At 42.2% G+C, this 25,408-nt stretch overlaps 1 protein-coding gene and 1 long non-coding RNA gene across 6 annotated transcripts in view; one reads left to right on the forward strand and one right to left on the reverse strand.

Moving 5' to 3' along the window:
* il1rapl2 (interleukin 1 receptor accessory protein-like 2) overlaps positions 1–25,408 on the reverse strand; it is a 251,713-nt gene that overhangs the window by 85,823 nt on the left and 140,482 nt on the right. For all 5 annotated transcript variants that reach the window (XR_013285029.1, XM_077532517.1, XM_077532518.1 and 2 more), the window contains exons 3-4: positions 7,305–7,474; positions 6,174–6,277 (exon numbers count right to left, since the gene is read on the reverse strand). Coding sequence is in view for 4 of the 5 variants with exons in the window: in XM_077532517.1 (XP_077388643.1) it covers positions 6,174–6,277; positions 7,305–7,474 (274 nt within the window). In the remaining variant the exon portion in view is untranslated. The remainder of the gene's footprint in view (positions 1–6,173; positions 6,278–7,304; positions 7,475–25,408) is intronic.
* LOC144026040 (uncharacterized) lies at positions 813–23,454 on the forward strand. Its single transcript, XR_013285030.1, has 2 exons — positions 813–920; positions 22,940–23,454. It is a non-coding gene; the product is annotated as an uncharacterized LOC144026040 (long non-coding RNA).

Below are 25,408 nucleotides of genomic sequence, written 5' to 3' on the forward strand. Positions count from 1 at the left end.
CCAAACTGGCATGAGAGTGGTTCTGACTCAATGGCTGCCAAGTCATAGAGGACTGCCAAAGACACTTCAAATGACCGCTCTTCTCTCCTCCTTCTCCTCTTCCGCCGCCATTGTGCCTGCTCGCTCGCTGCATCGTTTCGAAATCTGATGAAGAGAAAAGGTTAAACATTCATCTGGCACCGCGAAGCACTCCTGTGCCGATGTGCGCCTTTCTTTTGTGCGCGCTTTCATGGAGGTGTAATTATCGCGTGGCGGAAGACAGGTGGTTCTGCTTACTAGAAAGACCCCAGGGGAACGGCTGAGATAGAAGAAGGCTACAAAAGGAGCGCACGTCCCCAAGAAACAGATGGCAAACATAAATCAGCTGTTCCTTTCAATTCATTGACAAAAGCTAAACGGCGAAACCGCTTCGTGAAATTATAAGGGAGAAAGACACTGACATTTCAGAAGAGAAACATCATTAAACTTTCGACATTTGAATCATTTTATGCTCTTCCAATATTATGGAAATATTTTGCGGATAAGGCAAAATTTGAATTTCCCAGTGCACAAAACTATTGGTGACCAGACCGGGACAGCGCTAACGTAATTGTTTTGTCCATTTTTTTTTTCTGCCATGTAAATATCAATCACACAGTTGTCATAGCAATTCATACGATATACCCTATAAATGAACCTAATATTGTTTTTGGTGTTGCATTTTTTGTGTGCCGCAGAGTTCTTTTGTTGCATTGTGCTGTTGTGGTGTAGGTGACGATTTCATTTTGAAGTAAACAGGAAATGGTGTCCAAAATCGAGGAAATGACGTAACGAACCAACATACCGCCATTTGTGGAGTCGTTCAGAGAGAAGGAAAACAACTTGGGTTAAAGATTCACCGACCTATTCATTCATTAGCACCTGATTGAGAAGGGAACGAGGTTTGTGTTCGTCATGTTTATGGTTCATTGATTAATATCGCTACATTTCACGTTGTTTGTTTATGCGACTTGCTGCGCGGTGAAACTATCATTTTCACCCACTAGATGGTGCTAACGCACTACGCTAAGGCTCAAGATTCTGTTTGTTTACTGAGGATTTGCATTTCTGTATGGTTTATTTGTTGTTATAAGTAAAAGGCAAATTTGTGGTAGAGGCTTTAAATGGGGTAAAATGTATGCATGGAACATTTGAGTTGTTAATGGTATTTTTATTTTGTTTTGTATTGTAGCTCTTAACGGTGTGCTCACAATAAGGAAAGGTCAATAAAAAAAAATGTGAATCATCAGTTGGAGAGACCACCTTTATTTCAACCCAGGATGCCATTAAAAAGGGGCATATTTTGTTATAATGGCGTGAGGTAAAAACTAGGTTAAGTTGTTAAATGTTGGCAACTAAAACTGCAGGGTGGCATTTTGTAACTGGATGGACAGATGGCCCTACATCATAAATGTATGAATAATAATCAACCAAAATGTGAAAATGGGGGTTGGGAGTAAAACTTGGTTTACGCTTTAAACAATACTTCTGAGACTTATGATGGAATTTCAGTGTTTCTGCCTTGTGCCTACCAGATCATTTCAGTACAATAGAGATGTATTTTTAAAGCCTGCCACTCGGTTTCACTTCTTTTGTTTTCATTGACTTGAAGCAGCAGGGGTCCAGTTCTGGTGCTCCCAGTGTGTATGTAACCAATTGAGCAGAGCCCGTTCAAGACATATCATGTCTCGTATAGCAATGCATAAAAACGCAGTGGCAGAAGATGAGAGACACTCCACCATTAAATGAGTTGCAGAGGTAGTTCCATGCCGCGTTGAATTGATGTCCGTGAAAGGTAAAACTGAGAAGCTCTATGCTGACATTTAACATCTCATTTGTGATATTCTAGAATATGACAAAATAATAATCTTTCATTTATTTTTTTTTAATCACGTATGGCCTACCATACTCGGAGGTCATGACAGCTTTTGGCAAAACATATTTCTGAAGTGACACCAAGTGGAAGGAACAGCAATCCTGTCATCCTGTCCCAGTCATGCCTTTCCAAAACCTGCTGTGAAGGGAAAGGTTGGCAACAAAAACAGCCAATTTTAAGAAAAGCAGGAGTGTTTTTTTTTTTTTTTTTAGCACAGAAACACGCCAAAAGGTGTGAAGGTCTGCACAGAGAAAGTTGAGGTGCTCCAGAAATCAAATGTCAATCCTCAACTAGACATGTTGAGGAGAATGCAGTGTATCAGGGAGACGAGAGAGACGACCGGCGCACTTATTGTGCTCATGTTCTGAAGAACCTTCAATGTTCTGTACTCGTATAAGCTAATGAAGATTACAGTAGTTGTATTTTTTCCTTAAATAGTTGAACTACTTTTTGTGGAATACTCCGAAAGACCCAACATAAGTTGCGTTTGAGCAATAAATTGAATTAATTCAATACATTGTCATTTTAAAAATCGACTCGTTGAAAGTTTGCTGAATCGTGAAATCCAGTTTTGTCTTCTGGAACAACAAGATGTTGTTCTTATGTTCTGCAGCATGCCAAATGTTTTTGTGAGTTGTAATTTTGCACAAGTGGCAGAATGCTGGATGAGTGATTTACAAGACATGTTTACAATAGCTACCAACTACTTTATTGTGGCATTTAAGGACAAATTATGATGTCACGTGAGTTGTATCCGTAAATGTAGAATTGCTTTTTACGTACGCAAAACATTTTGTTGTTGTTGAAATTAAAGATATGCTTCTTTGTGTACGAAGATCAGGTTTTGTGTACGTCGATCAGGTTTTTTGTGTTTACGGGGTTTTGGCATGATTCTAACTCCATACAAAGATAATATTTGAACCCAGATAATAGAAGTAGGCATGCCAGCCATTACTACTTTGGGCTGTATCATCAATATCAATATTAAGAGTCAGTATGTTTCTAATCCTATCCCCCCCCCCAAAAAAAACAGCCCTTGGAGCCCTTTTGAGGTGATGGGACAAATAAGATTTGGGCCCATTCTCTTTATGCTGCTCTTGAGAGAGAGAGTATTTATTCTCCGCTGTATGCTCTGTTGACTTTGATATCATTTTGCTATGTTAATGAGAGAAGCTCAATTTCCACTGTGTTACCTCATCTAAGAAGTACAGTTTGTCCCCTGACTGAGGAGCTCAGACATTTAAAGGAACTGAATGTTTCATCCCACCTCACCCCACCTTCCTCTCCCACCGCCTCGCTACAAAAACCTACCTTCTCTATACAACCTTGCATCTTGAATTCTTTATTCTAATTACCCTCTCACATTTTCATTTCCTCTTTATCGTCCACATTTCTCACTTGTCTTCCACTTGCAAGAATTCACCGTGTTTCACCTTGTGTCTTGTAAACGTTGTTTTTCGCTGCAGCTCAGGTCTCAAGAAAATGTTATTTTCCAGTCCCCCGAGAGGGACTGCAACTAACTGCTTGTTCACCTGTGCACCTTTGGCTTTGTAATAGTGTCTTCGGATTGTTGGATATCTATTCCGCCCTCATACTCACAGAGCAACATACACTACAATTGAGGGATTACCTTCCTACTGGGGCACACTTTTGCGACGTGACTGAGGGTAACACGTGCAATGACGACGTATTAGATTGTCTGATATCTGTGAAACTGACTTGAAGTTGAAAAAGCCAGGATTTGTTAGCAGATAATCAATTAACCATGAAAATATAGGTCCTTTTGTAAACACCTGGACTCTGGCACTTTTCATTTACGTGGGTTATCTATCCTATATAGACATCTGACACACACCACAAGAACACGGATACATTAAAGACGCATGATACATTAGCAAGTATACTTTTTGTCATTGCAAATGAGATCCAACTGAAGACCTTCGGTCAACCGTTTACATGTGACATGATCTATTCTGATCGGGTGTTTTTGTTACCCATAGGGAAGAAGAAAATATTTCATGCCCCCACAACTCACCGCTGCAACTATAAATAGATAAATACACCTGCAGATGAGTTAATTCTCCTTCGGCATGCTCTGACAATGAGAGCACCACTGCCACCTTCTGTAGTGGATGTGCAATTACACTTTATTCTACCGCGGGGAAAAAAATAAATAACTAAAAAAAAAAAAAAAAAAGTGCCTCGGTTCAGACCTGGGCCTTCAGTGGCCTAATGTGACCTAATCCAGTGCTTAATAAAATCACCATCACATTGCAAAATATTGTACAAAAACACTACTCAGGCAGCGGCATTTCTTGTAGTTGAGGATGATACAATTACCACTAAAGCAATAAACACAGCTGCCTTTATCTTCAAATACATCACCAACAATCAAGCTCAAATGTCTACGCTACAAACACAGCAGTTCAAAATCAATATTTATCAAAAATACAAACCTTAAATGAAACACATAATACCCACCAGTGATGCTAAGGCATCTGGGCAACTTTCTTTGATCCTGCATGATGTATGTCTAAGCTAACTGTTGCACTCGTACATACTGCTCTGAAAGTGCTTTTACAAAAAAACAAAAAACAAAATAAATTTCCGGATTAAAACAAGTAAGCCGGTCCACATCTGACATGAAGTCGCTCGCCTTATTTTTATGTGAGCATCGTAAATGACAAAGACGAAAGATCCTCTCCAATGATATTTTTTGGTTATAAATATTATTTGTGACAGTTTAAATGCACTTGGTAGCTGTCTGGTTTCTCATTTCGCAGCCTTCTTAAAATAATCGCCTAAGTCATTTTTTCCCCTGATTTTCAAGAAACACGGAAAAATGAACCATTTTGCATCATGAGGAGATGATTTAGGCAAAAAATAAATTGTGAAAAAAAAAAAAAAAAGATCAGCAATTATTTTAAGAGGGTGACGATTTATAATATTATTGCGTATTTGGCAATTGCATCGAAACCAAGGGCAGAATGGCCATTGGGAATTTTGCGAGTCTCCTTAACGGCCGGTAAATTTTTCTCCCCCACAGCTGCCATGTGCACTCACCTTCCCCCTGCGAGCATATAACCAGTGGATTTTGTATAATAGCACATTAGCCATTATCTGCAACATATGTCTATCAATGCATGAACCTTTTGATATTACTGGTTGCTGTGTGTTGGCATGTGTGTGTACGAGAGCGAGAGAGAGAGAGAGAGAGAGAGAGAGAGAGAGAGAGAGAGAGAGAGAGAGAGAGAGAGAGAGAGAGAGTTAATAACAGAGCCTCAGACAATGACAGTCACCAAGCCCTAATTAGGTTGTCATGCTGAGACAGCAGGGAACGAGAAGGTGGGGAGGGGGGCTTATTAAGGAGGATAGGTGTCAGGCACTGGCAGGAACGGGAGGTGGGCGGAGCGTGTGGAGGAGTACGATGGTGGCGTGAAAGGGAATTTAGTGCAGACAGGGAGAGCCAGATGGAAGATGGGCCAGGAAGGAAGATGCAAAGGATAAGAAAGGGAGGGAAGATCTGCAGATGATGGGAAGATGGAGGCAGCTAGTGAGATAAAGCAGAGCAGCTTCTGTGTGGAAGGAAGAAAAAGTACGTGGAGGGAGGGATGGGGGAGAGAAGGAAACCATAAAGGATCAAGTAGAAATGGAGGGTGGTGAATTTTGATTTATGTGGCAAAGCAAAGGAAGGCAATCAGCCCAACGTCCATACTAGGACAAGTTCAAATGTAAACATAGTCAACTAGTGTTGTTTACACTCTTCGGCTATTTAATAATTTAGTTTACTTGCAGCTTTGAGTCAGAATTTTAGCAAGATGATGCACTCCTCAAAAACATATCACAGGATGTTAGTACTTTAAGCCCTGCGATTGGCTGGCAACCAGTCTAGGGTGTCCCCCGCCTACTGCCCAGAGCCAACTGAGATAGGCGCCAGCACTCCCCGCGACCCTTGTGAGTAATAAGCGGTCAAGAAAATGGATGGATGGATAATACTTTAAATGGATGTTTTTCAACAATGTTTTTCAAGGAAAACAAAATCAGTTGCTTAAACAGGAAATCTACGTTGGGCGTTATTACTCCATGAATATTATTCTTATGAGAAACAGTATTTTGTTTTTAAAATTACATTTCATTATGTTGAAAAATAATCTCTTTATATTATTCAAAAACTTGCAGACATACACCTCAGCCATGTTTATCAAATAGGAATTGACAACTCTAGTTGAAGACAAATATAAAAAAAAATGGAGGACAAACCTAAACGTGCACACGTTACCTTAGCACACAGGTGTAGAAGCCATTATCTTCCATTTCAGCAGACCTGAACCAAATGGAATCATCTTCTTTACTCAGCCGATGGCCCGAGAATATGATGGGCTCCTGCAAGGTGCAGAGTGAATGTTAAGTTCCGTCTATTGTCATGTTCATCTAAAAAGTACAATGTGCATTCTAATGAAATGAAGCATGTTGTGCCCTGGCACTCTCTCAACCCAATTGACTAAAACAAAAAATATGCACAATGCAAATGACCCTAAAACACATGCATAAATACACACTGCAAACTAGTGTTAATTCCGCCAACGAAAACTATACAAAAATAATTTAGTCAACACGCGTTTTTCATCGGACTAAAACTAAACTAGACTAGACTAAAACCTTCATTAATAAACAATAACTGGGACTAAATCAGCATGCATTTTCGTCGACTTATGAAGACGAGACGGAAATGCACTTCACTTAATAAAAACTAGATCTATAGACATTATAGTTCATGAACAAAAACGACATGAAAATTTTATAATTTTGTAAAATCTTGTCTTTGCTAATCTGTCACTGTGACACTGTCATGTGACACATAGTGACACACCCCCTTTCAAATCTGCAGCTAGCGAGTGCAAAAAACAAAAACAAAACAAAAAACAACAACAACAACAAAACTATAGTATACGCTATACTAGTATATGTTCCAACAATGTGTATCCGACCGCTAACTAATACTGGCTAACGTACTAGCTTGTAGCATGGCACCCTAGTAGCCACTTGTTATATACTGCAAATAAATGTGTTTGTATGAAGTTGCTTTTCATAAAAAAAAAATTTGTGAAATAGTTTTAGATACAAATTGTTCAACACAATCTGCTGACAAAAAAAAGAAAAAAAGAAATGAAAAAAATACAGGGGTTAACACTAGTGCAAACCAATGAACTTTTGAGCCAATCATCTCATCAAAAAGTTGCCTTTCACAGTTTCCCCTGCAATTCAGAACCAATTTTAATAAGTTTCATCAGACAATACTGTATCTACATATTGTTTATTCACTACCACTGCCTGCAACGTTTTTTGTTTGTTTGTTTGTTTGTTTGTTTTTTTAAGTCTAGAAAATAAAAACGTCAAAAAGCAAGCTCACCTCAGCGTCCCCTTTGTTCTTGTACCAGATGAGGCGCAGTTTGGCGTTGGTGGCCATGGTGTAGTTGGTGCGGATATAGCTGTAGAACAAGGCACATTTCACCCTTACTGGCTCTCCGGCCAGAACATGGTACTCCTTCAGATCCACCGACCAGTCCATGCACCCATCAACTGCGGAAGGTCAGAAAGAGAGAATATCGGATTGATGATCCGGTAACAAACGTGTGAGAAACTTCCAAATAAAAGCTCATTTTGTTCTCACAACAGAGCGTGGGCAAAGCACAATGTATAGCAACAACGTTAGGGTGAGATTTGGTCAGCCGCAATGAATCAGAAAACAAGTTCCAGTCGCAGGTGTGATGTAGAGGTCAGCATGGAATTTTCTTCCGTATTTTATTTTCGCCCTTCACATTCTCAGGCTGCTGTGACGTACACGTTTTTCTTAGTCTCAGGCTAAGATGGATGTTTTCCGTTTAAAGCGCAGGCCGCAGGTACTTGCTGCGAGGCCTTGAATTAAAGCTGTCCTGTCCGGAAGAGATAAAGCCACCGAACAGTCATCCGCCCCCAAAACACCTCATCAGCTTCATATCCTTTATTGTTTCCATCCTCTTTGTTTAGCGGCCGCAGCCGAAATGCTTTCACAAGGGGGGGGGGGGGGGCACAATGCAAAGCAGCTGTCTGTATTTCCTTACAAATGTTGGATGATTGATGAGTAACCAAATGTCGGCGCATTGGATCTCGTTACGCGAGTCAGTTTAGGTAAAAACGGATCATTGAAATGAAAGAAAACGCACCGATCAAATGGGTGACATTGACGCGGAGAACGAGAGAAGTTTTCAAATGAAATTTATGGACTTTATCTTGACAATGAGAGACGGAATAATTCATTTGACTGATGCCATCGTGGGTGACATTTGCATGCCTCCATTTGAAAAAGCAGAATGAGCTGCTTTCAGAAAACTGCTCACCATATTAAAACACATTATTAATACCGTTAAATAGTGATTAGTGTTTTACCAATAGTGCTGTCATTTGTAAACAAATTAAGATTTACCGATACCCCAAAAATGTCTCACATTGCAGTAGTAGTGCTGTTCAATGTCATTGTAATTCCGTATGTATATTCTGTTAGTACTCCATTCAGTTGAATGTATGCGCAGTTAAGTCACTGCCAGTGATTTAAAGAGTTCATTTGTTTGAGACCGTGGAAGAAATTTAAAGCCCCATACTTAATTGGCTACATTTATAGATTTAGCAATAAGCATTAAGTCAGGGGGAGATTTAGCATAGTCAAGCACGCACTCATACACGCACACTTTAATAGCAGTCATTCAATCTTGGAATCACTGAACGCTGCCGCAAATGTTACTCCGTCAAGTTCTATTTACACAAAGTTTCATTTTTAGTTGCGCTCCTGGGATTTGTTTTTTTTTATGTTCATTTAATTGATTTCATTAGTTTCTAATGTGCGATTTTGAAGTATCTGTTGTCATACTATTATCAATTCTTGCCCAGCTTTTATGTTCAATTCATTCATGTCACATGCGACGTTGGAATCTCCTCGGCTCGGTACCTGTCCTTTGTGTTACATCCAGCTATTTCTCTTGTTTGTGATTAGTCCGGCTCCATTTAATTCTGTCACCGTCACCATTTCTGTCAAAGGATTGCACTGTGCGCGCTCACGCACGTCAGTGTGTCGTTTATGTGATGTTCATCTTTCTTTTTTTCCCCGTTATTTGTGGAGAAAGGAATGAAGATTATGCTGGTTCCCGTCCTGTTCCATTATATTGAACCAAATCTTCAGAGAATTGTATTTATTATTATTTCTATTTATGATTGGATATCCTGAAGTCATTTGTCACTGTTGGTTTGTCAGACTGGAGGTTTCATAACGCTGAGGATCCAGAGGGAGTTCTCTTTAGGACGGGCCACTGTTTTCTAATGGCGCTTTTGCAAATGTATAAATCTTTATGCATTGTCAGATGTGTATGTGTGAGCTTGCAAGCCATGCGAGAGAGATTTTGTGCGTGCAAGGGGGTTTATGGATGTGTGCGTGTTTCAAAATAGGAGAATTAATAGAGGTCAGCCAGAGTTGACCATTATGAATTAATGAGCTGACAAGAATTGAAGGTGTTGACAACCCCGGGATGAACATTTGGATCTACGGAACGAATGCTGTTTGTTCCCTCGACATGGGTCAGATACACACAGGCAAGATACAAATACACTTCTGACATCGCTAGTAGTGAGTAGACCGTCTGTATCTGCAGGCTATTATACAAAAGTAGAATCAAATAGTATTTCATTCACCAGTGCTTCTTCGTGTGCTTATGCATGAGTGGGTGTATTTTTATTATTTTTTTCCAGTCATGGCTATGCGTAAGAATGCTTGGACGGCCACAGCTGTGTTTGAATGTGTGGGTAGGGTTTTTAGCATGACCTGGTAAATAATCCCCTGCAACTCAATCTGGATATGGATGTTCCTACATGATGCAATCTAAGCAATCCTGCGCTAAAAATAACCACATATTAAAACGTGCTACGTTTGAATTATCCATACATAATAGCTCATCCACAAAATACTGACAACTTGTCTAGTATGTGATAGAACGGCTTCAAGTATTCCGTTTGCGATTATCAGCATACAACTCTGTAAACTGAAACGAGAAGCGACACCAGCACTTAACGTTCAAATTCAGGGCCTGATTTACGGAGATGAAGGTGCATGTGAGATGTGGAGAGAAACGAGAGCGCTTGGAAGTCAAGTGGATCTAAATGGGACAAAATGGAGCGATTCTTCTTCTTCTTTTTTTTTTTTTTAAATGTATGTTACTCGTCCACGGACACTACAGCTGCTTGTTAACGTTCAAACTTAGCTTGTAGCAGACGTGTGTGACGTCACGCATGCTGTGATCATGATGTCTCTGATCCACTCTTGAAAGGAGACTGAATCATCTATAACAGCTTCAAGCAACTAAGCATGAGTTTAAACACACACAAAAAAAACTAATTACTGAGTTACTGAAAACAAATATATCGCTCCAATAATTTTGGCCAGCAACTGGATAAAAGCCTTTGTTGTTGTTGTTGTTGTTGTTGCATTTAACTCCTCCAGACTGTGTATATCCAGTATGTGCCGATTCTGTGCAACAACTCGAAAGCTTGGGACTGCAGGCCCAAAACCACCTCTGGGAGGCCAGCACCGATTGTTACCACATGGAGTGACTCCTACTTGTGATTGGCTCCAACTCAGCACTTAGAACATTCAGGAACTCCAAAATTGCATTGTTGAAATGATAACAGATGCAATTATTATTCTTATTATTTTTTGGGAATTTCAAAAATAAATACAGGAGAGGAAACGTTTTCCCCACCGTCTCTTATTTCTCCTGTGTTACACAGACAATGATTTATGCGCTGGTTTGCATCTTTTTTTTTTTTAACCTTTATTTAACCAGGTAAAAATGTTTGCACTGCAAAAACCGACATCTTAAATAAGATATAATTTCCTAAATTTAACCTAAATTTTCTCATTTTGCTTTGACAATTATTTTTTACTTAAAATGACATTATCAAATGAGATCATTGTGCTTATATTTAGATACTTTTTACTTAATTAGCATATTTGATCAAGCAGTTTAAAGGCCCTGAACTGGGGCTTCATAAGATGAATTTTCTTATTTTAAGATTTTGAATCATCTAAAAATAAGATAAATGGAAAAAATACAAGTATGAAAACAATCAGACAAAAGTGCAAGTTTGGTTTTGTTATATTTACTAAAGCTCATTTTTCATCTTTCCAATATCCTGATATCCAAATTCTAGTGGTCGAGTGCCTACCCTCAGACTTGGAGGTTGTGGGTTCAAATCCCGGGCTGGGTCATAAAAAGACAATATTGGAATCAGAATCTTAGCTCACCCCTCAAACTTGCAAAATTGAAATATTCCCACCATTTGTTTAAGTCTGCACTACAAATAAAAGCTTCTGGAAATATATCTCCTTCACATCTTAATACGCGAGTTATTTTTAGCACCAAAACTCAGAGAGCATCACATTGTTGACTCGAGCAAAATCTGTCACTTCATCACCTCTCGAACTGAAGTGACTGTGAGGAGCCGAGCCCTGCCCTCGCTCAGCGGCTGACATAACAGACAGGAGCCTCGTAATTAAAAAGTGTAGCCAACAACTCCTTCATCCGTCATTCTGTCCATTTTTCAGATAGCGAACCCAAAATTCAATCATATTAAAGTTTCTGAGATATTCAACCAGCCTGTCTGTCACGCCGCCACCGGCGTGACGTCCCATGCTTTTGTTTTGTTGTCCATGTTTCCTGTCTTACTGTGAAAACCCTAACTCTCCTCTCACCCCAGGTCACTTGCCCTTCCTGCCGCTCACTCATTACCGGTCCCCGCCCATGATTATCACCACCTGCCACCAATCAACCCACACAATAAAAGCCAGCTGCATTCTCCCCTCTGTGCCGAAGTGTCACCGTCAGTGCATGGAAGCGTCCACAGTCCTCATGTCCTTGTTCCTGTTGCCTAGCGTTGTTGCCTTGTTTTTGTGCCTTTTCCTCCCTTTTGGAGCGCCTTTCGTTACCCCTTTTGCCTTGTGCCCTTTTTCCTCCCTAGCGGAGCGCTTTCTGTTGTCCCCAGTACCCTTTGCCTGTTTTTTCCTCCCTAGTGGAGCGCCTTTTGTTCTCCATTTTTTCCCCTCCCTGTTCTCCTCTCAGTTTGAGAGGAGACCACTGTTGGCCGGAAATAAACCTGCTGCCTTGGTGGCCTACCTTACGCCTGCGTCTGAGTCCTACCTGACCCCGCCTTGTCAGTACACTTCGGCCAGCATGGACCCAGCAGGCAGGATCGAGGCCGCACTGCAGAGCCAGGAGGCCCGGCTCAACACCCAGGACCAGATCCAACAGACCATGCTGTCCCGGATGGAGGAATTGACCAGCCAGGTCCACGAGCTGGTAAGCCTTTCACGGCGTCGAGCGCCAGCTTCCACCGGACAAATTCCTCCCCCTGAGTTCTCTGTACCGACCACGCCTTTCACCGGGGTAGGATTGAGACTGGCCTCCCCGGAACGATACTCCGGTGAACCCGGACGCTGTCAGACTTTTCTCACAGAATGCGACATACATTTTGAACAGTTACCACAGGCATTTCCCACAGCCCGATCCCGAGTGGCCTTCATGGTATCTCACCTGGCGGGTCGGGCCAAAACCTGGGCGACCGCGGAATGGGCCAGGGGTTCCTCGGTCTGCCAAAGCGTACAGGACTTTCAAATCGCTTTGCGCCGAGTTTTTGATCCAGAAAACCATGACCGAGAGAAGGCACGAGCACTGAGTCGACTGCAGCAAGGCAAGGAATCTGTCAGCGACTATGCAATTCGTTTTCGAACGTTGGCAACGGACAGTGGCTGGAATGCCATCGCACTCCACGACCATTTTTTGAAAGGACTCTCACCAGCTATTCAAGAGCTTCTGGTTCCCGTCGATCTCCCCGCGGACTTGGACGCCTTGATTTCCCTCGCTATCCGGACCGATCATCGTCGCCAGGAGCTGGCCAAGACCGGCGGACCGCGAAGGAGGGAGGAACCCACCCCCTGGACGCGGACACCGGAGGCCGGAAGGCCGCGATTCATCGCTCCTTCCCGACCGGAACCGGGAGAGGTGGACCTCGCTAGCGACGAACCCATGCAACTGGGAAGGGCTCGGCTTTCGCCGGAGGAGAGGCAGCGCCGACGCCGAGAGGGCCGCTGCTACTATTGTGGAGGTCTTGGACACTTGGTGGAATCCTGCTCCACAAAGGGCCACTCCCCGGTGAGGCCTCCGGCACCCCGACCCGCCAAGAGTCACAGACTTACGCAAATCCAGATAACCCACCACAATGTCTCCCTAGATCTGCCAGCCCTCATCGACTCCGGATCAGACGAAAGTCTCATGGACTGGGAGCTCGTAAAGCATATACGAGCCGCCACCGAACCCCTTTCTTTGACCATCCAGGCTCGAGCGCTGAATGGCAAGGAGCTCTTCCAAATCACCCACATCACTGAACCTCTGGAAGTCCGAATCGGACCTCACTTCGAGACTCTCCGTTTCCATGTTTTCCACGCCGCTTCCCCCACTTTGGTTCTGGGACACCCTTGGCTGTGTCTACATGGCCCCAGAATCGACTGGAACACTGGAGTTGTGCTGGAGTGGGGAAAAGACTGCAGCTCCCACAGGTTGGAACAACCCGCACCCCGAAACTCCACAGCCCAGGTTCACCAGGTGACTCTCGTTCCACCAGCTCAAGAAGAGTACCCGAACTTGCACACTGTTCCCTCCTGCTACCACCCTCTGCGGGAGGTCTTCAGCAAGACCAAAGCCATGACTCTCCCTCCACACCGCCCATATGATTGCCCGATCGATCTGATTCCCGGCTCAACCATTCCCAAGGGGAGACTGTACTCGGTCTCTGGACCCGAACGCCAAGCCATGAACAGTTACATTGACGAATCCTTGAAAGCCGGCCTCATCCGACCGTCTTCCTCGCCTGCAGGAGCAGGCTTCTTCTTTGTGAGCAAGAAGGATGGATCCCTACGCCCATGCATTGACTACAGCCCCTTGAATGACATCACGGTCAAGAACCGGTACCCATTGCCATTGATGTCCTCTGTGTTTGACCAGTTGCAACAAGCTAGAATCTTCACAAAGCTCGATCTCCGCAACGCCTATCACCTCATCCGGATCCGCGAGGGAGATGAGTGGAAGACTGGTTTTAACACGCCCCGGGGACATTACGAGTACCTCGTCATGCCTTTCGGACTCACCAATGCCCCAGCAGTTTTTCAGGCCATGATTAATGAGGTACTAAAGGACTTTATTGATCACTTCGTATACGTTTACTTGGACGACATACTAATATACTCTCCTGACCTAACGAGCCATCGAGACCATGTAAGCCGAGTTCTGCAGCGCCTCCTGGATCATCAATTGTACGTGAAAGCGGAAAAAAGCCTGTTTCACGTCAACACTATCTCCTTCCTGGGATTCGTCGTGTCACCGGGAAAAGTAGAGATGGAGGCAGACAAGGTCAGTGCCGTGCGAGATTGGCCCACGCCGGATTCACGGAAAAAAGTCCAGCAATTCCTCGGATTCGCCAATTTTTACCGTCGATTCATTAGAAACTTCAGCACCATTGCCGCTCCCCTACACGCCTTGACCTCCCCACAAGTTCGTTTCTTTTGGACCCCGGAAGCCGAAAAGGCATTCAAAGACTTGAAACTTCGCTTCACCAACGCCCCAATCCTCAAAGTTCCTGACCCCAAACGCCAGTTCGTGGTCGAGGTGGACGCCTCGAGCATAGGGATTGGGGCAGTATTGTCCCAGCGCTGCCAGGAGGACGGAAAAACACATCCCTGCGCATTCCTCTCACGGAAACTATCCAAGGCAGAACGCAATTACTCGGTAGGAGATCGGGAGCTTCTCGCGGTAAAAGTGGCTCTTGAAGAGTGGAGACACTGGTTGGAGGGCGCCGAACTTCCTTTCGTGATCTGGACCGACCACCGAAACCTAGAATACTTACGTCAAGCTAAAAGACTCAACCCTCGACAGGCCAGATGGTCTTTGTTTTTTAACCGCTTCGTATTCTCTCTTACGTACAGACCAGGCAGCAAAAACGTCAAGGCTGACGCCTTGTCAAGAGTTCACGAGTCCGAGCCATTGGAAGCCGAGCCTGAGACCATTCTGCCCCGGGACTGCATAGTCGGGGCCATGAGATGGCAAATTGAGGACGATGTCAAAGAGGCGCTGCGTAACATCACTCCCCCCACGTCATGTCCACCACGTCGACTCTTCGTGCCGGAAGAGCTAAGGTCCCAGGTAATACACTGGGCTCACACATCACGGCTATTTTGTCATCCTGGTGTCCGCAGGACCATGTATGCTGTTGCCCGGAGATTCTGGTGGCCGGCAATGGAGACCACGATAAAGGAATACGTCACTGCCTGTCCGACTTGTGCCCGCAATAAGACTTCAAATCAGTCTCGGATGGGCCTTCTCCAACCGTTACCGATCCCATCCAGACCATGGGCAGAAATATCATTGGACTTTGTGACTGGACTGCCCCCATCCCATGGTAAAACCACAATCCTCACAGTTGTTGACAGATTCTCCAAAATGGTTCGCTTCATTCCACTATCCAAGCTCCCATCCGCCAAAACTACCGCAGACATCATGATCCACCACATATTCCGGTTTTATGGATTCCCGCTACACATCGTCTCCGACCGTGGACCACAGTTCATCTCCCGTTTCTGGACGCAATTCTGCAAAGCCCTAGGAGCCAAGGCCAACCTGACGTCAGGTTACCACCCGGAGGCCAATGGACAGGCGGAAAGATTAAACCAGCAACTCGAAACGGGCCTCCGATGCCTCGTCTCCCAGAACCCGACTACCTGGAGCACTTACCTGGTTTGGGTTGAGCTCGCACATAACTCTTTACCCACTTCTGCCACAGGTCTCACCCCGTTCAAGTGTGTCCATGGCTACGATCCCCCATTCTTCGCCGAACTGGAAGAGGAGGTAACGGTCCCCTCGGTCAAAGCCATGGTCCGTCGGTGCCACAAGGTCTGGTCGGCGGCCCGGACGGCGCTTCAACGCCAGGGAGACCGGGTGAAGAGGGCCGCCGACCGGAAAAGGAGACCGGCACCTGAATACCGCCCAGGCCAGCGAGTTTGGCTATCAGCAAAACACCTCAGACTCAAGGTACCATGTCCGAAACTGGCCCCGCGATTTGTGGGGCCTTTCCCAGTAACCAAGTCCATAGGTCCCGCCGCCGTTCGACTCCGCCTGCCAAGATCCCTCAGAGTTCATCCGACATTCCACGTCAGTCAAGTCAAGCCGGTCCACGAAAGCCCACTTGTGCCCTCCGAACCCGACCCACCCCCCCCAGAGATGGTTGAAGGCGGCCCCGTTTACAAGGTCAGGAAACTCTTAGATGTTCGTAATCGGGGCCGCGGAAGACAGTACCTAGTGGACTGGGAGGGATACGGCCCGGAGGAGAGACAATGGGTCCCCTCCCGGTTCATTGTTGACCCATCCTTGATTGATGATTTTTACGCTGAACACCCTGACATTCCTGGGCCGTCAAGAGCCGGCCGTTGAGGGGGGGGTACTGTCACGCCGCCACCGGCGTGACGTCCCATGCTTTTGTTTTGTTGTCCATGTTTCCTGTCTTACTGTGAAAACCCTAACTCTCCTCTCACCCCAGGTCACTTGCCCTTCCTGCCGCTCACTCATTACCGGTCCCCGCCCATGATTATCACCACCTGCCACCAATCAACCCACACAATAAAAGCCAGCTGCATTCTCCCCTCTGTGCCGAAGTGTCACCGTCAGTGCATGGAAGCGTCCACAGTCCTCATGTCCTTGTTCCTGTTGCCTAGCGTTGTTGCCTTGTTTTTGTGCCTTTTCCTCCCTTTTGGAGCGCCTTTCGTTACCCCTTTTGCCTTGTGCCCTTTTTCCTCCCTAGCGGAGCGCTTTCTGTTGTCCCCAGTACCCTTTGCCTGTTTTTTCCTCCCTAGTGGAGCGCCTTTTGTTCTCCATTTTTTCCCCTCCCTGTTCTCCTCTCAGTTTGAGAGGAGACCACTGTTGGCCGGAAATAAACCTGCTGCCTTGGTGGCCTACCTTACGCCTGCGTCTGAGTCCTACCTGACCCCGCCTTGTCACTGTCGAATAGGGAAGGGATGAGCAATGTAGTTTCAGAAATATTTTGTTCATATAAACACTTTTTTTTTCCAATGTAATCCCTCAAAATCAAACCCACTAAAATTGAATTTGGAAGATCGTTGTCAAAACAATACAATATTACTCTACCCTTAAAAATAAAAATAAAAAATGCAGCACATGGCAATGAGGAAAGCATAATATGTACAGTATGTGCCAATGTAACCGGATACAATGAACTCCCATTTCAACCCGGGAATAAATTCCAGAGCCACCCACATGTTCCCCAAAACATGCAAAGGCCCCAGAAAACATCAAATCAGATGACTTTCTATTCACTTGAGGTCCTCATTCAAACAAGGAAGTTGAAATCATATCCAGTACATGACAGCATAAAAGCAGAAATACCCTGCATGTGCTTTGCTAAGTTCCGTCAAAAACGCTGCCTTGAAACGTCATGCATGATTAATGCTGAAAGACCAAGTAAAAGTGCAGATCCCATACTGAATCTTTGATACAAAAATCTAAAGGCCCGCAAGAGCGTCAACTTTTAAGTTTAAAGTTATATTAATATATCGATCACTTAGTCACGAAGGAACCAACTCACCCAGTTAAAAAACTGTTCGAACTGCTGCACTCGCACCGTCGCAGTCTCACGAGAATGCGAGAAAAGCAACGCGTGTGATGTATACAAGTAGAACGTAGAGGGCGCACTTCAAGAAAAGACACCCAGTAACGTTTGCGCCTGTATGGGAACGCTTAGCAGGCTAATTAGCATTCTTTTAAACTGCTAAGCAATCCGTCAATAAAGCTCATCTAGGCTGGATATAAACATCACTATTTCGCTGTTGGTCTCTGATGCCGTCCCAACACGAAAGGTAGTTAGCAAATTTGGATGTTGGACCGGAGAGATGAACTCTCTCTCCCATGTTAGCTTATCGCTAGCTATCAGTAGCTAGCTAACTGGTACGGCAGAAGATGGTTCTTTCCATTCTGTGGTGACAGCTCACAGGCAATTTATGGGCAAACTTCCAGTCACAATGTCTATCCTAGAAATGTGGGTGGTTGTTCATTTTAGGTTGGGTCCTGACACAGAAGTGTGTAGGCTTACTAACAGAAAGACAAATCCTAAAAAGCAGACGAGGATAAAGGAACAGAGAAACAGTGTATGAAGTGACCAAGGGAAAAAATAAATAAATAAATAAATGGATGGAAATGAGCTCCATTGCCCTGGGACGCGAAACACACTTTTCCAAATTGGATAATAGCATTATATTAATTCTGCATGACAAAAATATGTGTTATAAAAACGTGTTAACATTTAATCAGCGTTATGTGGTTCAGCTCTACAACCCTCTAAAGATATTGTTTAAATATCTTTCTGACAATATCAATCAAACTTAATATTAATTTTGTACAGGCAAATCTGCCCAATGAAGGTTTAACAGTGCTTTTGACAGATTGAGCAGTTTTTATTTATTTATTTATTTATTTAATGATACCTTTGTAACCACTAAAAGTAGCACATTTGGCTTCACTCCCAATTAATGTGCACACAGTTGGAGCTATGTCTTGTTATTTTACTTTGGTGACTTTTGCGTGATATATAACTAAAAAAAAATTACATTAAAAAAATAATCATGCCCTAATGTTCAGGCTTCTCATCAGTGAGACAAAATGAAAATAAAAAGAAAGAAATACACTGGAGAGGCAGCAGTTGAAATTGTGAATTGGAAGTAGAATGACAGTAACTCAATTAATACATTTGGATCTGCTCCGCCAAATATTTTGCGGTTGGAATAATTTGACATCTACCAGTCATAACCCTCCTCGCCACACAACCGTAGCTTTAAAACGTTCCCAATCTGTGCGCGTGCGTGTTGTTGTACTGTATGTAAACTTCTTTTCTCGGCCCCATTTGTCACAATGTCACTGGGGCTTACGACCACACATTTTCACCACATTTGTCAGTTACAAACACACGCACACACGCTCCCACAGGCCTTCCTCATGCCTGTCATTAATAAAGAAATTGCAGCACACCTGCTCACTGACAGCACCCAGCAGAGAAAGAAAATGGAAGTGCAATTTTGTGTAGCTACGCGTGCATGTGTATAGGTAACGTTACAAGGGAAAATTAATAGAATAATGCACTTAAATATAATACTAACAAAACAATGAGTGTCGTGTGCTCTCATCATTACGACAGGCAGTGAACCGTCTTAGTAAACACCGGCTTTGTTGGTGATTTTATGCTACATTTTCTGTATTTGTGATACAATTAGTGATACAATTAGTGTATCAAAGATGTAACCAAGCAAACCAGTTTCATCAGTGTTTAATTTTTGTTGAGCATTGTTTTTGTTTAGGGTTTGTCCCATTCATATTCAATTTATATTATACTATATTTTCTGCATTAATTAGCATTGTCATTGTCATTAATTACATAGAATTTTAAGTACAAATGTTATATTGTGATATACAGCAGTCCCTCACTACTTTGCGGATTCACTCGATTGTAAATTTTAATTTGGGTCAATTTATGCTGCTATTTTTGCCCTTTTTTTGGGGGGGAATATTTAAATCAATAAAACCAGCTCGTTCTTTCATCCAACACAATCATTACATTTTTAACAAAATATAGAATATTTATAAAGAAATGTGGACCTTAAGTTTAAAGAAAATGTTGACATTTTTCTTCTTTTAATTCTTCTCAGCGAGTCAGTGTCCCATCACTGGTGAGCTATTTTTAGAACAAATCCCAGATACTCCGCCTCCCCAAACCCCGCCTCCTCCTTGCACGTGAAATGCAGGAGAAGTAGAAAAACAAGTTAATTGAAGGCAATTAACTTCAATGAGGTTTGTTTACAACGGCAAAAGCTCATTAAGGTGACTGACATTATTAGCGGTTATTGAAAAAACAAAAACAAAACAAAAAAAACACTTTTTAAAAAATGACCTCTACTTGGCTGAAATTCACCTATCGCTGGTGGGCGTGGAACATATCACCTGTTAAAAGTAGGGAACACTAAAATTAAAATCAAATCAAAACTGGTTTTGTGAGGAAATTTAAATGTATGAAAAGTACTAGTGGGATCGTTTCTTCGTATCTGTACCAGTGATTACACAACAGCCGAGTAGGCAATCACTGGTATCAATCTGAAAAAAAAAAAGAGAAAAAAAAAAGTGGAATCAAACATACATAGTGGTAATTGTAGCACATGAGGTATATGGTTTTACGAATGTACACGAAAAGTGTTTCAACGATGACCATTCAATTCATCTGGTGACCTTCTCAGATTTGTAATTCTTTAACATTTTTTTTTTTTTTTAATAATATTGTCTGTGTGCGTTTGTGGATTTGTCAGAGTGAATAAACATATTTTCATAACTAGGGCCCAGTACAAGAAAAAACAAATATTTCAAAGAAAATACTCAAAGCCAAGGTGAAATTAATTGAACTATTCCAATGACAAATGACTGTTTTAAGCTTGCTTTGAAGCACTTCAGTTGCATTTATTAAATAATATATCCATTAGCAAGGTGAAGGCACAATAATTGTTGGTAAAATGTTTTGGGTTTTTTTCTTTCACAGGAAAAGAAAAAAGCACTGTGAAATCTGCAACTGTGATTTTTTTTTTCCTCTATAAATAAAATGTAATTACATTGAAGTGGCACCTGGCAGCTGAGATGCGGCTCCAAGTGTGGGTGTTGTTTGTTTATGCCAGAGTCTCTGAAGTCTTCCTTTACAGTTCGTGGATCTGAAAACCTCTTTTTTGTGTGGTCACCTTAACCGTCCGCTTACTCACAACCTCACACCGCAAAATACAGGACGGAACTGTCATATTGCTTAACGTGCCCCCCCCCCAATCTAGATAGCAGCACATTGTCACCAGATGGGAAATTTAACTAAGGCGCACAGGTGATTTATCTGTTTGCACAGATCCAATCATTGCTTTCTCATTGCTCCATTAATAGCACTCCCACTGTCACATGCTCTTTGTTTTGTGAAGTGCTGCACAAATTATCATTGGTATTTAATGATGTGCCTGTAATTGACAGTACAAATGTTTAATAATGTATGCTCTCATTTACAAGCCAAATTTGTTTGCCCACAAATGCACATCTTTGATGCAATTAATGTGACGAATAATCAAATTTAAAAGTGCTTGGCGGGGAGGAACACCTCAAACTACCGTCTCAGGTTTTCTCAAGTTATTTATTTATTTATTTATTTATTTATTAGGTGTTTTGCAATTAACAATCAGCCCATTTCAGTTTTATACACATATTGAATGTCATCAGTTTCATTTTTGGGATACTGTAGATATTTCCACCTTAGATTGACTTTTTACTTGGGTAGAAGTAACAATATTTGCACAAGATCATGTACACTGTCCAGCATTTATGGGTTTGTATAGTACAGGTTTGAATATCCCACCACATCACATGGCAAGATTTCAAAGTGTTCTGTGGCCGAATGCAACAGTGTATCTGTTTAAGCTTGTACTGTACTGAACTGCAAAAAAAAAAATAAAAAATTAAGAAAAAACAAAACAAAACGTTTAGAAAAATAATTTAATAATTAAAGAAATGTTTTCTCATTTTTTTCTGCCCAACAAGAAAAATGTTTGCATTATATATTTGACCTCAACTCAAATGAAGGACGAATACGTAGCTAACTTTTTCTTAATAAGACATTACAGCTAAAAAAAATAAAATAAATAAAAAATTCTCATACCAAGCTCGATAATAGTTTGCACGAAATGACCACCAGAAGAGCAAGACTCCCCCTACCCTTATTTTAAATTAGGGAAAAACATGCCAATCAAAGTTTGAACACATGTGTTTTTGTTTTCAAGCACATTTCACATTATTGGCAGCCGCTGAATCTGAACTAAACTATTCATAATTTCATATCACGAAAATATAGTACCAACTTAGCGGCCTAGTGGTAGAGTGTCTACCTTGAAACTGGGAGGCTGTGGTTCAATCCCTGGCTGGGTCATAACAAAGACTATAAAAATGAGACCTGTTGCCTCCCTGCTTGACATTGCATTGAAGGTTGGAACCAAATCTTCTGTTTCAAGAAAATATGTCCTAATGTTAAAGGCCCAGTCTACCAGTTTCACTCAGGAAAATGCACTTTTTAAATACAGGATTTAAACAAACAAACTACTTCTCAATTTACAGATCTGGGCTTCTCTTAACGTGTGGTGGTGATTTTGTCCTAACACCCCCACCCAGCCAGCCTGTATTTTGTCATTTTGTGTTTGTTTTGTAAACAGCGGGACGTTTCTGTGGAAAGGACATCAAACTCCACTCCAGACCTGTAGGTGGCAATAACAAGCTTTGTTTTACCCGCTGATGGGTCACTGGCCAGGGGTGACAAATGAAACTATTTATCTTGTTTTCAGAGAGATAAAAATGTGCTCCATGATTAGCCCTGCTATGAAATCGAGCATGAACCTGATATGGTGATATCGCAGAATTATTCATTCTTCTTCTCTCTTGCTTGCATAAAAAACAAATGATCAATAGCAAACCAAGTGCTGGTCAAAAAGTATAAAGACGTTGACGTTCGCAGTTGACAAGGCAAGAAGTGATGCAAACAAAGTGATCAGTCAGTGGGCTTGTGTTTGTTGGCAGAGATTCGTAGTTTTTCGTTAAATGCTCCGTCCTCGTTTAGAATAATGCCGTTCTCTGTGGAATTCTCCATTTATTGTCCTCCAGAAAAGCATCTTTCTGATTTCCACTCAACATGTGCTGCTTAGAGCAAAACCACCAGTAGACTTCAACATTGTTCAAGGCACAACTTTTTGCAACTGACAGCTGCTTTTTTCAAATTTATGAGCCTCGTTTTGAAGAGACGGCAGAGCATCTTAAAATGTTACTTTTTCACTTTTTTTTTTCTTTCTTTCTATAGAAGAAATGAACAGATGCACCGAGACAGCGGAGAAGAGCAGCAGAAGTGATTCTCAGAAGGACTGCGGAAGAGTTGCAGACACTGCACTTCTAATCAGATAGGAAAAGCCCCAGTCATCAAGGTTTAAGCTCAACGTATGTGTGTGGGCGTTCAGGCACGGCGAGTGCACGCTCCCGAGTGCGCCGGAGTGTTATAAGCAGAGCTGCGCCGTACACGTTGTGGGCGGGCTGCATGTGCGTGTGGCTTGTGTCACTCTTGCTGATGAGTTAGTGTGAGACACAAGCTGTTAAATCACTGCTGACGCACAGCAAGCGTATTTTGAATAATTTATGAAGATGTAAGATCAGATGTGAGCGTTGATGTATTCTGCACTGAAGTTACGGGAGAAAACCTTGAGTAAGTCAGAAATGTTGAGCTTTTCAGAACCTCTCAAATACTAAAAATGGATCACATGATGAGTCTAAAAGTGAACTAAAGTATGTGCCAAGATTAGTAAAGAACTGAAAACTGCTGCAGTTTTTTTTTTTTTTTTTTTTTGCATTCTATATATTCATTGACTGCGGATAGTTAGATGTGATTCTTACACTTAACATTTTGGATAGTTATGGTTTTGACTGTGAGAATAATGCTTTAAAATGTAACGTAACAATTAAAAAGTTAATGGCAGCTGTCTGAACTCTTCACAGCAAAAAAAAAAAAAAAAAGCTCCTCGAAAGCTTCATCTGTGAATACGACCAAAGATTCTACGTAAGCACAACTAATTAAAAAAACGGATATGATGAGATTTGCTGGAGATCAACTGGACACAGTTAATAGGATTGCACTTGTTAAATGAAATAGAATGTGCTGTTGAGATAAGATCTGGATGAATTTGACATTACAACCTTTGATCTGAAATAACCAAAGCGAGTTTCTTTCAAATCCGATTCACAGGAAACAAGAGACGTGTGGCCAGGGTAAGAAATTGAGGCAGTGCTTCCCCCTGTTGTCCCTTCCACTGCACCTGAAGAATAAAAAATAAAAAAAATAAAATAAAAGGGAGAACACAACTTGTGTTGAACAGTGTGGGAATTGATTGAAGAAAGCTATGAAAATATTTACAGTATTAAAAAAAAAACAAAAAACTATTTTGACCTTATTCGAAACATAAGATTCAATAAATGTCAAAATGTAGTCTAATCTTCTATTTATTTTGGGTTGAGAAGTCAGTGCCTCACCAGTCATGAACCCCACGCCATGTCGCTTAAAGCAAATCAGATGTTTCCACAGTAACGTGGATTTTCTGTTATGCAAAAACGACTTAAGAACGTCATTATCATTCAGAGTAATAATACAAAACAGAACGAAATAAACAATGGGAAGAAAGGTAATTTCTTTGGTATAGATGATTAGGAGGCTGAGAGACCAACAGAGAAGTGTGGTCCGGATTCCAAAACAAAATGTTAATTTAGCCCGAACATGTTGTGCTTCACATGAAAGTTCCAATAATAATCCTCTCAGTAAACAGATCAGCACTCCTTCAGACTCGTCTCTTCTTCGAAGTTCAGACTCACTTACAGCAGCAGAGTCCAAACGTCTGCCAGCTTAGAAGCTGATGATGTGCAAGCCTGCAAGCTATATTTCAAAATATCCTCCGCAGATTGTTTTGGGTCGCTGCAGTTTTTGGTTTTACAATGTTCACGTACACGTATCCGACTCAAAAAGCAAGAGTGAACGCAGCGGAGGTGAACGATGGAAAATTCAACGGCACAGCCCGAGGGATGAGCTTCCTCTGATACGCGCACGTAAAAAAAATGACACAATGCCATACGGGACGTCGGTCCAACTTCAACATCTATCTTGAGTGACATCTTATCCCGTGTGTCAGAAACAGATTGAAATGGTGCAATGAACACAAATGGCGTATTGGACATTTACGTTTGGGCAGTTTTGAGGGCAAAATACAAGAAGTTTAGTTTGTGGGCTCTTACTTTAGCATCGGCTCATTTATCAGGCAGATGGCAGGACAGCTGGGAACAAACAATGATTTCAGGTGGTGGCACATGCAATGAAGAAATTTTTTTTATTTATTTTTTTTAAATAAATTAAGAGGGCAATTTGAGACTCAATAGCGGTATTTCCTTAAATATTTATCTTTAACCAAACACATGCTTGATGAAATGTTTGTAAAATTGTGAGTCCACCCTATCCTATCCTATCGGATCACCAAACAACAGACAACTCTTCATCATTCTCAAATTCTAAAGGCAATTTCGATGTCTCAATGACCGCATATCTGTCACCTTTTGTTTTTTTGCGGATTTTGGTTTTGATACGTTGTAGCCCTTGTGTCCTCCAATCAGATCCCTGAGCCACAAGTGTCTTGTTCTGGTGTCTCTCGTTGTCTCATCAGTTGTTTGTATTTCAGGCGCTGTTCACATGGACAAATCTTGCACAGGCAGAAACGTTTCAAGACATTGCGTGTGTCCG

The sequence above is a fragment of the Festucalex cinctus genome, chromosome 9, assembly GCF_051991245.1.
Source record: "Festucalex cinctus isolate MCC-2025b chromosome 9, RoL_Fcin_1.0, whole genome shotgun sequence".
Taxonomy (NCBI): Eukaryota; Metazoa; Chordata; class Actinopteri; order Syngnathiformes; family Syngnathidae; genus Festucalex; species Festucalex cinctus.